This window comes from Melanostigma gelatinosum (assembly GCF_949748355.1).
Source record: "Melanostigma gelatinosum genome assembly, chromosome: 19".
NCBI lineage: Eukaryota > Metazoa > Chordata > Actinopteri > Perciformes > Zoarcidae > Melanostigma > Melanostigma gelatinosum.
Window position 1 is genome coordinate 17,042,638 of NC_136652.1, and position 15,602 is coordinate 17,058,239.

General features: G+C 43.4%; 2 protein-coding genes across 2 annotated transcripts in view; one reads left to right on the forward strand and one right to left on the reverse strand.

The window, feature by feature from the left end:
- The window catches only part of nbas (NBAS subunit of NRZ tethering complex), a gene marked incomplete at its 5' end in the record, with an annotated part of 121,992 nt that extends 113,357 nt beyond the window's left edge, over positions 1–8,635 (reverse strand). The window contains 7 exons of the mRNA XM_079291210.1: positions 441–574; positions 3,712–3,755; positions 4,712–4,759; positions 5,391–5,468; positions 7,514–7,550; positions 8,101–8,152; positions 8,543–8,635. Coding sequence (XP_079147336.1) covers positions 441–574; positions 3,712–3,755; positions 4,712–4,759; positions 5,391–5,468; positions 7,514–7,550; positions 8,101–8,152; positions 8,543–8,635 — 486 coding nt within the window. The remainder of the gene's footprint in view (positions 1–440; positions 575–3,711; positions 3,756–4,711; positions 4,760–5,390; positions 5,469–7,513; positions 7,551–8,100; positions 8,153–8,542) is intronic.
- A 316-nt stretch (positions 8,636–8,951) lies between these two features.
- Positions 8,952–15,196, forward strand: ddx1 (DEAD (Asp-Glu-Ala-Asp) box helicase 1). Its single transcript, XM_079290888.1, has 26 exons — positions 8,952–8,987; positions 9,107–9,158; positions 9,255–9,318; positions 9,407–9,436; positions 9,552–9,648; positions 9,798–9,845; positions 9,944–10,027; positions 10,180–10,263; positions 10,386–10,462; positions 10,559–10,631; positions 10,733–10,809; positions 10,900–11,014; positions 11,262–11,400; positions 11,646–11,706; positions 11,828–11,926; positions 12,076–12,165; positions 12,330–12,518; positions 12,650–12,701; positions 12,873–13,019; positions 13,107–13,198; positions 13,283–13,355; positions 13,466–13,538; positions 13,737–13,779; positions 13,866–13,961; positions 14,120–14,240; positions 14,405–15,196. The coding sequence occupies exons 1-26, from the start codon at positions 8,972–8,974 to the stop codon at positions 14,533–14,535; spliced, it is 2,223 nt and encodes a 740-aa protein (XP_079147014.1). The 5' UTR covers positions 8,952–8,971; the 3' UTR covers positions 14,536–15,196.
- The last annotated feature ends 406 nt before the right edge of the window (positions 15,197–15,602 follow it).

Consider the following 15,602-nt stretch of genomic DNA (forward strand, 5'->3'; position numbering starts at 1 on the left):
GCCCGGTAAACGTATGCTCCACTGACAGAAGAGAACATGGCCCAACAAGTCTCCAAGCCGAGCTCATGGATGTCTGAATCCTCAGAACTGTGTCGCTGTAAAGACACAGCCAACTCTGCCGGAGCATATTGGCACTTAGTTCGGCTAAGAAGCTTAAATTAAATCCGATGATTTCATTTCAAAAACAAAACCAAATCAAGCTGGAGAGTACTGAAAGGTTTAGACATTAACAATTCATATGACACACAACAGATAGCGGCTGAGTTCATCATCTGTGCAGAGTTTCCATAATGCTACGCCTGGTCACTTGTTATTAGTGTCAATGCATGCACAAGAGAACAACTAAATGTTTCAGACATGAAAGACAGCTTAAAGGGAGGAAGAGGGGGGGGGGGGGGGGTTGTTCGATGACATCAAAGAGGAGGGACTGGCACGGTTACCGGCGGGATGACGAAGAGTTCGCTGCCCATGAGGTCGAACAGGCGCACGGTGCCGGTGCTGTCGGCGTAGGCTAGCAGGGTGCAGTCGTGGCTCCACGCCACCCTCCGCCACTGGGGGTTCGGGTCCTTTGGCACTGCGGGCGGACGAAACGGGAAAAGGAGACTTGAAAGCTGTCGCACACAAACAGAGAAAGAGTGACAAGAGATTCAGGGAGCCGAGGGGTTCTTATGAAACCAGATGAGGGAAAACTCTCTGCGAATAGTCCCCCCCGGTGCTCCGTGGTGTGCCGGCGACGAACACAGATGGGAGGAGGAGGATAATGCGAATGCAATACATCAACACATTGTGTCTAAGGACCTATCCAATTCATCTATGAGGGATAGCAGGAGTAACGCGTCTCAATAATTGTCTCTCAAAGACGCGCCTGCGATGAGAGGGGGATGAAAGGTGGAGAGAAGGGGAGGCAGAGAGGATGGGGGAGGAGAACAGAGATCATAAATCCAGCTTATTGAAGTATAGGCCACTGTTTTACTCATCTGCTGGCTCAGCAGTGCTGCGACTGGAACTCGCTGTGATAAAGCACATCTCTGCCTGCTGGCACTTTCTCAAGGCTCCTCTGTCATACTCTCCCTCTGATAGAAGAGCTCGGGCAGTCTGGCAGGTCTCTGATTCCAGATCCGTTTAGAATACCGGCGAATATCACGAAACATTAAGCGCTATGAGGAGAAACGGGGTATGACTTTGTGTGCACAGTCTCTGTGGATTGGGTACGAGACTGCTGAGCCCATTCGAACATTTAAGTAGAACTTGATACAACCTTCAGCACAGACATCTGCATGTAGGAGAACAGTGTGAAACATAATACGCCACCGCGGGTGCCGTGTCTGCAAAGCAATAAAGTTATGAAAAGGAAGTTGTGTTTTTGTTGATATCACATAACGGCGCTATCTGCGTTTATTGTATTGAATTTCTTGGCTGAGGAACACTGCCGCAACCCCTGGTGGGCAATACAGCAAACGAATGGAGGCGTCGGATATTGTATGACTAGAATTTTAAATGAAGAACAAAGGGGGGGGGGGGGGGAGGCAGGCATAGAGAGGGGAGAGAATGAGCGAGAGCGAGCGAGAGAGAGAACAATGAATCCGGCACCCACTGAGAGAAATAATAGCTCCTCAAATTTTAAGGCCTAAGTCTCAGAGAGCTCCTCAGGAAGGAGGCGATTTAACACACCTTGGAGACTCTCGGCTGAGGAGGACCAGACAAAAACATGGAGCACTTATGAGAGTCAGAGGTACCAAGCGTCTCCTCTGCTCTCTTCTTGTTCTTGTTCTTTTGCTTCCTATTTTCGATCTTCTCCTTTTTTTCATTTCACTCTCACGCTGCCTTCCCTTCCCCATCTCGCTCCCATTATCAATTGTATACAGTATGTTGTTCTAGGGCTCCATTTCCACATAGATGGGTTTTTTGGAGAGCTGGAAAATTGGATGCTACTGTCCGGATTTTTTTGCATCCACCGACCCAAACAGAAGCCTTCTATCTGAAGGCTCACGGATGCATTTATCAGAGCTCAACACTTGAGAATTATGTACGGGGGTGGGAGACAACTGCACTGTAACAGGAGCAGACAGTGAGTGGGGGGAGGGGGAGAGTGATACACAGGTGTGGATAAACCGAACGCGCTCACGCACGGGGTGCATACGCACAAAAATGCATTTAACACACACACACACGCGCACGCTCCTCCATTAAAAGCAAATGCCATTAAAAGGCAGGATCACAGCGAAATCTTTTCGGACAAAATCTCCGTGAAATGAAATTGAAGTAAAAGTAAAATGAAACAGAGATGAAATGGAATGAAAGGGAGGGAGGGAGGCTGGGTTTACACAGGCCCAGGGGCTACTGTTACCCACACCATGAGCCATTAGAACCACAATGACGGCGAGCCGGGGAAAGAAAAAATACAAGTACAACAGATATAGTGTGACAAAGACAGACAAGATGGTGAAAATGAGAAAAAGAAAAAGGAACAAAGCAAGAAGTGGAGAAGGTACGAGTAGAGCAGAGTGTGTGTGTGTGTGTGTGTGTGTGTGTGTGTGTGTGTGTGTGTGTGTGTGTGTGTGTGTGTGTGTGTGTGTGTGTGTGTAGAAGATGTGAATAAAATAAAACTGAAAATGCCATTTTTTGGCTTGTTTTTCTTGAAAGTGGCCCACTATATGGAGACTGTGGGATAATAGCTTCTTTCACATGACCGATGCCTTTTGTTGTTTTTTTACAGTCGACATATGAACAGAAAAGTTTCTGCAGTCTCGTTGTTGTTTTCAGACAATTCATCTCGTGTCCTCTGGTTGGATCTGTGGGACATTGGTCGTTGCGTGCCAAAGTGTCTTTTGTTGTTGCTGCCACTATGAGGTGTAAAGAAATGTGTAAAAGTATGAATTCTGTGCACACAGTGGCTCCAAAAGTGGTGCATCTGTTGCACATATTCAAACCAATATGTTTGGCAACCTGGCGGCAGCGCAACAAGCTGTTAACACAACATTTGCAATATTAATATGACCTTATAAAGTAGTTATGCACATATTCAGCAGCCACAGAGCAGCATGGTCAATCATTTGGAGTCATGTTTCGGTCTACCCGCTGTTTTGGTATCCACCAACACCTGCAGGAAACATCTGGCTCTTTAGCTGCTAAACGCTCCACTGTGTTCACCAGCTATTCACTGACGCTGGCTGTCTAGCGGTTGGTGCTGGTGTACAGCTTGGTGTGTCTCAGCTTTTGGCTGGACAGGATGGATGAAAAAGGTGAGAGCGAACCAAACGATTAAAACCAAAACAATGAGCTGAAAGACGCTGAAATGCTCAGCAGTTTAGTGCAGCTTTAATTTCAATTAGAAAGACGTCAAACATCTCGGTGGGTGTCCTCATTTTCCTGGATTATGCATTTAGAAATGTCTAAACTTGTAGAAAGTTTGTGCCTCCCCTTGTTTTCGAACAATTAAAACCACCGTCGCAGGCCATTTTACCAGCTCATCAAACAACGGAGGCGATTTATTTTTATCAGCCACTACGAGAGGGTGATTATCCGTGTTGGTGCTCACAGTCCCTCTCACACACGTTCCCATGAGCCACCGTGGTCGTTGGTTCTCTTTGAAACAAACTCAAAGTCGATGTGCAAACACGGACGCAGACATACAAAACTGTAGCGGCGGTAAAAGAAGACCACAGGTTAAAAACAGGTCACGAACTACAGCATGCGGCGAGAGGATCTTACCCTGGCACTTGCCGATAACTGAGCCAAAGTCATCTCTCACGGACCTGAGGAGCAAACACAGGAGAGGTGAAAAGAAAAGCAGCACACCGCACCCGGGGGTGCTACCATACACACCGTTAGCCTTATATGACCGGGTTATAAGGGAGGTTGTAATCGCCTGCCAACTGAAGTAGCTCAATGGATCACGCTAAGGGCCTTGAGAGTAGGCAGCAGACAGACTCTTTAACGGAGCTCGATGGATCAGGCCTTGAGCTGACTTAACACCCACTCGCACCAACGAATGCCATAAAGCGAGGCCATAAAACACGCTGTGATTAAACAACAGTGGTGCAAACAAAGGACACGGGAGAAACCCCCGGTATCAAGCTGAGGCGGGCGAGAGGAGAGAGGCGATTGCCTTCGATGACAGCGGGGCAACCCCCCCGCAACACAGTTCTGTAGCGTCGTGAAAGAGAACAATGAATAAGACACGCTCTGGTTTTAGCTGCGTGAACATTACGTCCAATTCCACAGAGTCAACAAGTCTTTTTCGGTTGAGCTTGCCTCTCGTCAGCCTCTGGAGAGCGAGGACGTATTTGCATACTCGCTTCATTGCTGTTGATTTTCATTTCAATTTTGCTCCATTTAAAGAATTGCTTTGTGTCAATGGAGCGCACTGCTGAGTAAGCACATTTTGTCTGTGCAAGGGGGGGAAATTGACTTTGTGTCTGAAAATAATTACAACCACTCAAAATGAGAACAAACACTCATGCGTGCGTGCTTTGGTCTCTTCCTCTATCACACACACACACACACACACAATGCTTTTACTACGCCTGATTGTATTTGTTACTGATTGTATTGATGCTCGAAGACAAAATGTTCATTCTTTAGATACAAGCTGAGACCGCAGCTCCTTCTTAAAGGGAGACGTGATAAACCACCACATTAATTAAAAAGGCTCTTTATCACTCGGCAAACACAGACAGAGTGCCTCGCATAGCGGGAGTTCAGTAATTACCTAATCTCCACACACTGGTCCTGAACCACGGCCAACAGTTTGCCATGACTGTGGAGAGAACGAGAGAAGGGTGAGGAATGAGCAAGAGGAGGGACGAAAGGAGAGAGGAGACAAAAGGAGCAGAGGGGGAGAGGGATAACATAATAATGACTTTTTAACATATCAGTCATTATGATTGTGATTTAGGGAAATAAGAGCGCGTGTCTATAGCGGGCCGGCTTGGACGGGAGATTAAGACTTGAATAAGGGTCCATGTTGGCTGGCTTAAAGTGAAGAGAAACAATCATAATAGTGAGCATGAAACAGAGCGGAGATAGTTTCAAAGGGAATTAAATGAGGTAGAAAAATTCAAGGGGAGACAGAAACGAAATGGAAGGATCAAGCACATCAAAGTAATGGATATCCGCAGCATCGTTTGACCGCGCTTAACGCCGTCTTACATCGTGGGATCGATAGCCAATTAAAAAACAGCCTTTCTATTTGGTTTGTCTGCTGTAATGAGAACAAGTAAATGACTGGTCGAGGGGCTACACACAGGGGAGAGGAAACCAGAGAGGAAGGCTTAGTGCACGTCAGCAGCAAAGGTAGGTGTGTGTGTGTGTGTGTGTGTGTGTGTGTGTGTGTGTGTGTGTGTGTGTGTGTGTGTGTGTGTGTGTGTGTGTGTGTGTGTGTGTGGCACCTTGCAAGCACCAGCTGCCAGTTGATCTGCTTGTTGGCCAGGCGGACCTGACCAGGCGGTAGAGAGGAGCTGGAGGGGCTGAGGTTTACAGAATCAAACAAACAGAAGACGAACACATTACAAACTGCTTCAAGGTATTCACTGCGTGTCGTGACTTACTATGAGTCCATCTACATGAGGCTGACAGAAAGTTCACTTTCCTCTCAAGAACTGTTCACAGAGCAACTTGAACTGAGTGAGAGAGATCTCCAGAAATGAGAGAAGCAGAGGGAACGCAGAATGTTTAAGACACGTCAGCGTGTTTTCAGAACCTACAGTCGCTGTGACCAGTCTGTGTGCCAGCGAATGTAAAATGAAATATCGGTATTCATCAACACAAGTATGAACAGGAGCTAGATTCGATTAAATTAGCTTCGAAAAATAATAACTTAAATAAAATTAAAAGAAAATAATTGAATAAAATTCAGTTACACTTACAATTGTGATTAAGTTAGATTAAAATGTAATTATATATATATTAAATGATGGTAAATAAAAAATGTTGCATCAAATGCAATAAAAAACAAATGTAGGTTGCGTCAAAAATAAATAAAAAATACATTACATTAAAACTAAATGATTAAAATCGAATTTAAATTGTATTAAATTATAATTAAATTTTAAATAAATTAACCACGAGCTTAAATGCAACACAATTATACCTATTTTAAATTACACAAAATTGCATGCAATTAGAATTTTATTCAATTAAAAATGAAATGGCCATGAAATCAGTTTTATTTATTTATTTAATTTATTGATAATTACACTTAATGATCTGTCAAACAAATGGGGTCCATAGTGTGATTGGATTGTTTGAATGTGTTGTTCAATTGTCCATTTGGTAAATTAACGATCTTACTTACCATCAAAATATGCTTTTAAAAGTTCATTATCATTGTATTTCTGTATTTCTTCGCTGTTCTGATTGTGAACTTCTGCAGAATTGCCAGAAGCTTCTGTTGAAAGTGAAAATGTCACAGAATGTGAGGTCTGCTTGGTGCGTTTGGACATTTCTAATAAAATCCCCGTTCCTTTCTCCTCCACAAGAAGTAAAGGAGCGCTAAGAGACAAGCACGGCTGGAGGAGTTCCTAAATATTTAACGAGCTTATTGATGGTGCTAGCTAACCACCTGCTGAGAAGATAAGCAGACCTCGGTGCTGCAGCATTACAGAACCTACTGCAGGCCACATCCAGCCATCTTTCAACAGGATGGGCAGTAAGAGCCGGGTGAAGCTAATATACAGGATTGTGTGTCTCGGACGTTTGTGCAGTAGATTTCAGGAAGTACAGATCAAGTACGCCTGGCAGGGTTGATGTAGAAGTGTCGTCCTACTCACGTCTGGAGCAAATGGTTACATATAAAACTTTTAATCGAAGTTAGTGAAGGATTCAAGACATCCAAATAAAAGATAGAATGTGAATAAGCAATGCCCTCATATGATGCAACATGTCATAAATCATATACAAATACTTCATACATCAAATACCACTTCATAAATAATAAATAATATTAAAGTTGTGAGCTCAGTATGGCCAAAAAACCTCAACTAATGTGCTTTTAAAAGTAGATTCCTGTCATTTTTCTTGATACGGTCACACATACTGCACAAACGGTTTACATTTCCAGGACAAAATCTATTTGATTTTGCTTTTATTGTCGTGTTTTCTTAACTACAGCTTGCGCAAGCATGTGGAAAAATATCTAAAGGAATTGCATGAAGGGAGAACATGTTACATGTGTCTGCGGTTATTAACAGATATTAGAATTCCAGGTAAAATCTAAAAGCATAGGCTCCTTTTTACCAACTGACTGAACTAGCAAATATGACTCGAATTGAATTGAACACGGTTAAATGTGACTACTTCGAACATTACAATTTAAAAGAGTTGGATCTCTTGTATTTCCTACGTTGCTCAGCGTTAGTACTGCCGGCAGTGTGCACTGCACCCATTATCCAGCATTTAAACAGACTTGATTGATTAACACAGATTGATAGTAAATCACAGCTTTGTGCGGCATGTCAATCTATTACAAAAACACCGGCAGAGATACCTGCCAGCACAATAGTGATGAACTTACCTGTACCACAAGTAGTGCAAGATCAAGCGGAATGGCCCTGTAAGAAATATATCACAGCCAGTAAAAATAATAACGACACCATCACATATTGTATTGATCCTCGGATAATCTTGTCGCATCCTAGATTATGATCACAACCTGCAGTTGAGGACACACAGGACCTGGAGATCAGTCTCTTTAATCCCGAACCAGGCACAGAGGGTCTAACTATACACAACTATAGACCCTGCAGGACCGATGATGATGTTCATCAATGCTTCTGGCACCTCCTACTGTAGGATGTGTTGTTTTCTTTGCTATAAAGACACTGGTATCATAACAGTTGTGCAACATAATCTTGACCAAGTGAACTTGCCTATCTGATATATCATGCATTACATCATTCGATATGTTGCAGACTGAGCAGTCTTTGATAAGAGGTCTATAAGCATGCATCCTTTCTTTATTACAGATTTGGGTAGACATGTAGATGTTGTTGATCCTCCAACACTCAGAAAACAAAACACGTCACAAACACAGTTACTCCTACAGAAATGTAGGGCATCATAACTAACGTTAGGCAAAAAAAAAAAAACAACTGAACTTACCCGTCACTGCTTTTGCAATAAGTGAGGTGTTGTGCTCCTTGCTGCCTCGCAGCTGCAGAGGTTAGAAAGTGGCATGTGAGCTTATCGTCGGGGACATCATGAAGTATTTGTTCACTTTAATGAATGCACGACAGCCTCGTACTTTTGGGATTTAGCTCGCTTAATAGAGCAAAGTATGAACGTTGCCTTGCAGACGAAACGTTCCGTTAACTTCACACAGCACAATAAATCACGATGAAAAATGCTACTACACTGAACGTTAATGTGAGATGAGGACTTAGCTACAGATGTAACGTTAGCAGTGTGTGTATGCTACGTGGCTTTTGAGCGGCTGACCGCTTGCAGCTGATTAGAGATAGAGTTGGGTATTTTTACAAATAAATGTTCAACCAAAGACCTACACACTCAACTGAAAACGTGCAGAAATGGAAGTCTGACTGACCTGAGTGTCCGTCTCTGGCGGCCATTCAGTAATGACAAGTAAGTCGTATAAAATGTTTTCGTCTTCGCCTTCAATCAGACTTTCTTCAGCCATGTTTACGTGAACAGGCTGTCAAAAAACATCTACGGCGAGTAGCGCTGGACAAAATACATCAAGGAAACCGCGTTTGGAAAATGTACCTTACCCACTCAAGATAACCTGTTTCACAGCTTTACTTCGCCTACCATTGTATGATAGTAACATAAATATATATTTCCCAAAAATCAATGCGTGTAGTATAATATTTAACCTATTTTACGAACTAGTTCACCAACCGGAACCAATGGCATAAGGCTGCTCGGCTGTCGGGCTTGTCCACTAAACGAGTTGCACCGAGCAGACAATTCTGAATACGTTACATCCGGTGAAATTGCACTCGCAGCAGCAGTAATGGCAGCGTTTTCTGGTAAGAATATATCAACTTCATGATGTCGACGGCGCATTCGTATTTCACTTCAACTCCAAACAGCTTTTAACAGCTACGTGGACGTACGAACTTAATACAATATGTCTTCTGTCCAACAGAAATGGGCGTTATGCCTGAAATCGCGCAGGCTGTGGAGGAGCTGGGCTGGCTGTAAGTCTCTGCAAACCTCAGACAAAGCCATGTCCATATTACTGTTGCCTGTTGCAGTTGACACTGAACTGATGAATTCCAACCTTTGGATTTCAGGCTACCTACTGACATCCAGGCAGAGTCTATTCCTCTGATTCTTGGTGGAGGAGATGTACTCATGGTAGGTTTACCTTTTTATTTCTGGTTGTCTCAGACAGAAAGTGTGTGCACAGCAAGTTTTAAATCTATTTTTATTTTAATTTGTTTAGGCAGCAGAGACTGGTAGCGGTAAAACAGGGGTAAGTACATGACAGCCACTCAGTTTGAAATGCTGCTGTACCGCTGCAGTTTGAATCAACCGCATCAGGCCAAGTGACATATTAACAGAATAAGTGTAATCCTTGTCGTCCTCAGGCCTTCAGTATCCCAGTGATCCAGGTCGTGTATGAGACCCTGAAGGATCAGCAGGAGGGCAAGAAGGGCAGAGCCTCCATCAAGACTGGAGGAGCTAGTGAGACCACTTTAATATCTGTGTGTTTGATAGTCCGGCTAAAACGTGTTCATAACATTGTACAGAGCTCTGGCCTAATAATACAAACTATTATAAAAGCAGTGGTTTGTGCTCTGCAGATATTAACCTACTCTGTTTTTTTTGTTCAGTTTTCAACAATTGGCAGATGAATCCTTATGACCGCAGTGCCGCCTTTGGTAAGAGGATTAAGATAAGCATGTAATGCCACATTCCAGCTTTGTTCTCGGTCACCTCTCCTCATTATCACTTTTTGTTGGTTTTTTTGCCTCTACAGCGATTGGTCCAGATGGTATGTGCTGCCAGAGCAGGGAGTTTAAAGAGTGGCACGGCTGTCGCTCTACTAAAGGGGTCACCAAAGGTGTGTAATGCACACAAGTACTTCAATACAATATAAGGATTTCAAGACAACATGCGTGCATTTCACACGGAGCGGAATATTTCTTTGATAGACTTGCAAAGGAAGGATCATTTTACATCTTTGCATTTGTTTATTTGTCTTTCTGTGTGCAGGGAAGTACTACTATGAGGTGACCTGCCATGACCAGGGTTTGTGTCGCATTGGCTGGTCCACCAGTCTGGCCGCCCTGGACTTGGGTACGCTCCTCTCCACTTCACAATCGGCATGCTGTAGATTAGAGCATACAACGGCTAACACAAACGGTCTAAAGAAGAGAAAAATAACCCAGTTCTCACAAACTCTTTCCTTTTCTTTCCAGGAACTGATAAGTACGGTTTTGGTTTTGGTGGGACTGGGAAGAAATCCAACAACAAGCAGTTTGACAGCTATGGAGAGGTGACACTTAATCAGGCAGTATTTATATATATATGTAAACAAATGTGAGGATCATTTTCAAACATGTTTTCTCTTTGTTTTCTGGCCTCTTTGCAGGAGTTTACCATGCATGACACTATCGGATGCTACTTGGACCTAGACAAGGGCCAGATTTCCTTCTCTAAAAATGGTGCTGTCTCACTCTCACTGTCATGATTATGTAAAACATCTGGTCTCGGGGTTAAATGGCAACATTACTCACGTTTCTTTCTCTCTGTTTTCTTCTTTCAGGCAATGACCTGGGTGTGGCTTTTGAGATCCCTCAAAATGTGCAGACTCAGCCCTTCTTTGCCTCCTGTGTGCTCAAGGTACCACATCAAAAAATAGTGGTACAAAACAAACTAACGGGTGGCAGATTTGCACCGTACCAATGGCTCTTTTCCTGATCTGTTTGCCAGAATGCAGAGCTGAAGTTCAACTTTGGAGGAGAAGACTTAAAAAATGCCCCTCGGAGTGGCTTCGTTGCCTTGGACCAGGCCTCAGAGGGCCACACAGTCAAATCTACTCAAGCAGGTGTGTGGATGCGACCTCATTTCAGGTGCAGCAAGAAAATATACCAAATGTGACTGTGAGATATATATCTATCGTACACTTACATAGAACTAGAGATATGTTAGAGAGGTAATGCTGTAGTTCTTTTCACACTATTTTCCAAGCTACTAAGGTTACATTGTTACCGTTGCTGACACACCTATGCATCGATCACCACTACGACGGTATTCCGATGTTTAATAACCGTCTTCGCTCTGTGTTGGTGCAGGCAGTGCCAAAGTGAGTCAGGCGAAAGCATCCTCCAACGCACCCAAAGCACTGATCCTGGAGCCGTCGAAAGAATTGGCCGAACAAACCCTCAACAATGTCAAACAGTGTGGGAAATACGTGGACAACCCCAAACTCAGGTACGACTCCACACAGCTGGTGTCCACGTTGGTCGGCACGAATATCGGGAAACCGTGAATTGTGCAGAAAATGCACGCGTAGGTACTTTTTAAAAACACCGAGCCACAACAAAATCCATCCTTAAGCATTTATAACAGTGAAGTCATTGCATGCTGTGTTTGCCTTTTGTAATTCTTGTTTTATACCAGAAGATGGAGCCAGGGCTTCATTTTAACTGTTGACTTGGGTTTATTTGTCCCTACAGGAACCTGCTGGTGATTGGTGGCGTGCCTGCCAAAGACCAGCTGGCTGCTCTGGAACAGGGGGTAGGTGACATGTAGCCTGCTGTCTCCAAACAAACATTTGACATTTAAAAACAGAGTTTAAACAGTTTTAACCAACAGACATCATTACTTTGCCATGTTTTTGGTGTCATCTTATAATTAGATTGACATTGTGGTGGGAACACCAGGAAGACTGGACGACCTCATATCTACTGGGAAGCTCAGTCTGTCCCAAGTCCGCTTCCTAGTCCTGGATGAGTGTGTACGTACAACACATCAGGAGTATTTCCTGTTTCATCAAAAGGATTGAATATTCCCGGTCCTACAAAGTATGAATACTGCCGTGAATGGTTGCTTTCCATAACAGTCCCTGAAGTCCCTCACCATCGGTCTCTGTTCTGTGTCCCTCAGGACGGCCTACTGTCCGCAGGCTACACAGACTTTATCAACAGGATCCATAACCAAATCCCTCAGGTCACTTCTGACGGCAAAAGACTGCAGGTAAAATGCATGTGTGACAGTAAATATAATGTAGGAACTAAACAACACCCTCAGATGAAAGTCGAAGCAGATAAAATGTGTTTTATTGCTGTACGTTGGGGGGGAAGTCCATTTGAACAATGTCAGTTCTGTCCATGTGCATCAGTTGATGTCTTCTCTTCCAGGTGATCGTGTGTTCAGCCACGCTGCACTCGTTTGACGTGAAGAAGCTGTCTGAGCGTATCATGCACTTTCCCACCTGGGTGGACCTGAAGGGGGAGGACTCTGTCCCCGAGAGTGTCCACCACGTGGTAGTGCCTGTAAATCCGAAGAACGATCGCCTCTGGGAGCGCCTCGGCAAGAACCACATCCGGGTGAGTCCCTCGTGTTGGCCCAGAGACATTCAAGATTCAACACTTTTTTTTTTTTAAGCTCGTACGTAGTTTCTCTCCATTTAGACTAAGGTGCTGACAAAGCTTTTCTCCTGTCGATTTGTTTTGGACAGACCGATGAAGTCCATGCCAAAGATAACACCAGACCAGGAGCCAATTCTGCAGGTGAGAGCAGAAAGGAAGCACAGACCGTCCCGCCAGTGTCATGTGTTTAACATGGTCCCGTGCGTCAGTGTTCATCACACGAACGACCACACGGATGTCGTTTTAGTCCTGTCCTTTCAGGAGTCGTGATTGAGAGAAATAAAAAAAAAAGTGTACGTGTGCGCTTTTTAGAAATGTGGTCGGAAGCCATCAAGATGCTGAAGGGCGAGTACACGGTGAGGGCCATCAAAGAGCACAAGATGGACCAGGCCATCATCTTCTGCCGCACCAAGATCGACTGTGACAACATGGAGCAGTACTTCATTCAGCAAGGAGGCGGTAGGAGGCATTACCGGACACACCTTCGAAATAATCATGACGTAATCCATGACAAAGTCTAATTGGTGTCTCTTTTTTTTTCTTTAGGTCCAGACAGTAAAAGCCACCAGCTCTCCTGCGTCTGTCTGCATGGGGATCGTAAGCCGAACGAGAGGAAAACTAACTTGGAGCGCTTCAAGGTAAAAGGACATCAGCTGTTTCATTACCCTTTCTCGAATTACAACCAGTCTAGCGCTGTTTAAAGATGCTTCTTGTGTTCTCAGAAAAAAGAAGTGAGGCTGTTGGTCTGCACAGACGTAGCTGCCAGAGGAATCGACGTCCACGGAGTTCCTTATGGTAAATATGTTCGATTTACAACTTAGATTCCAACATTAAATACAGTGTTCATCACAAAAGATTGCTTTGCTGTATATACAAGTCCACTCTCTCCGTCTCTTTCTCTCCAGTGATTAACGTCACCCTGCCAGACGAGAAGCAGAACTACGTCCATCGTATTGGAAGAGTTGGAAGAGCCGAGAGGTAAACATGAACTTTCATGAAAATGACTTTGTGTGCCGTGGTAAATTTCACCACATGATTATGTTTGTAAAATCGAATTAATCTCGATTGCAGCTGTTACAGACGTATATCTTAAAATGTCTCATCGCATTATGATTCAACGGAAAAGACAGAATTATATGATTGACTTTAAAAATCTCATTTCCTTTTAACTCGCAGGATGGGACTGGCCATCTCCTTGGTTGCAATGGAGAAGGAGAAGGTTTTCTGGATTATAGAAAATATGCTGTTGATTAATTTAGATAATTTTACAAAAATAGGTCAAATACAATGTTTCTATTTGTGCAGGTGTGGTACCACGTTTGTGCGAACCGAGGCAGAGGCTGCTACAACACCCGGCTGAAGGAGGACGGAGGTTGCACCATCTGGTACAACGAGAAAGAGGTGAACTAAGAAACACAAACTTAAATCAAGCTCATGCAGCAAGTAGAGTTTGCCAGACATTTGAACTTCACACATATGACACAATAGGACATAATACCCATCATAGAGCTTTCAGGTCTACTTCTGTCCTTTTTTTATTCCCTTGCCTCGCACCACAGCTCCTGTCAGATGTTGAGGAGCATCTAAAGTGCACCATCACCCAGTGTGAGCCAGACATCAAAGTACCCCTCGATGATTTCGATGGAAAGGTCACCTATGGTCAGCGCAAGGCTTTGGGAGGTATGTGTGCTCCACAGGGACCCCTGTGTGCGAGCATATTGTGGCCACACTGGCTTTGTGAATAGTCAACAATCTTCCAGTACACTAATCACAATATCTATAGTTATCGTGTGTGTTGGCTGTTGATTCACTGCTTGACCAACAAACCTCTTGTTCTTGCCAAGGTGGTAACTACAAGGGCCACGTGGAGGCTCTGGCCCCGACGGTCCAGGAGCTGGCGACCCTCGAGAGAGAAGCCCAGTCTTCCTTCCTCCACCTGGGTTACATGCCGAACCAGCTTTTCAGAGCCTTCTGAGCAGACCAGCACAGCACTGATACGTATCGAGAATAAAGACAAATACATCGATTTTAATGTTGCACCAACAGGATACAAGTCTTTATGCAACCAAGCAGCAGTTTTATCTCAAGGGTCTTTTTTTCCACCCAGACAAACATATAAACATAACTCATAAATGATTTACTGTACATAAAATGTATATTGTAAAGTGTCAAAATGCCAACTTGTCCTTGGCGTCTAATGCTCACGCTAATTCAGACCTAATTTGTTGTGTTTTGTGTTTTTGTTTTCTGATTTGATTTGGTTGAATGACATATTTAAGTTTCCTTATGGAGTAATTGGCTAAAACGTGTGTGTCTGGGTGCTTTCTGAAATAAATAGTCTGCTCAGTTTGAGTTAATTTTCTACAAAGGAAGGAAATATCTACAATAATTAGGAATGCCTCTTCTGTTGAATTGATTCATTTAGTGTGGGCTTCACCAAATGGTGGACTGTGAGTGACGGTTATATCCCAGTAGATCTGGACCTGTCACCAATGTCTGATAAATAATGAGAATAAACCCGCGAATAATATTAACAATACATTGTCTTGTTTTTTCTGACCACATTTCATTGATATGTGTACCTTTTATTTAATTTTACGCAAACTAATCAGTAAAGATATAGCTATTTTCCATACGCGCCATACAAGTTGAATTGCGTCTTTATTTTGACAGTATAATAGTTTCCAAATTGACAAATGTTGTTGAAACGATGTGAAAATATATGTCGTTTTTTGTTTCATTTAATAAAGTGCTGTAGGAAGACACAATTCAGATATAGGTTTGGACCTTTGGTAAATGAACCTCTTTCAGTTTTAATTGAATCCCCCTGATTTTATGTTTTAAGAATTTATGTTTGTGAATTGGTTATTTAATATAAGACAGCCGTGCTTTTGATGATTTGTTTAAAGCGCTTGTGGGTGGCGGGAAAAGACATCGCTAAAGTATTTCTATATTTCTGTTGTATTTCTGTAAAAATCCCGTTTTAATCACTGACTCGCAGTTTTTAGACACTTTTATTTTGAAATCCCTGCGCAGATGGTC

Bases quoted from the DNA above. Each gene is read 5' to 3' on its own strand.
- ddx1 (XM_079290888.1), top strand. The intron at 10,463-10,558 runs GTGACACTTAAT...GCCTCTTTGCAG, and splicing joins AGTTTGACAGCTATGGAGAG to GAGTTTACCATGCATGACAC. The intron at 11,401-11,645 runs GTACGACTCCAC...TTGTCCCTACAG, and splicing joins GTGGACAACCCCAAACTCAG to GAACCTGCTGGTGATTGGTG.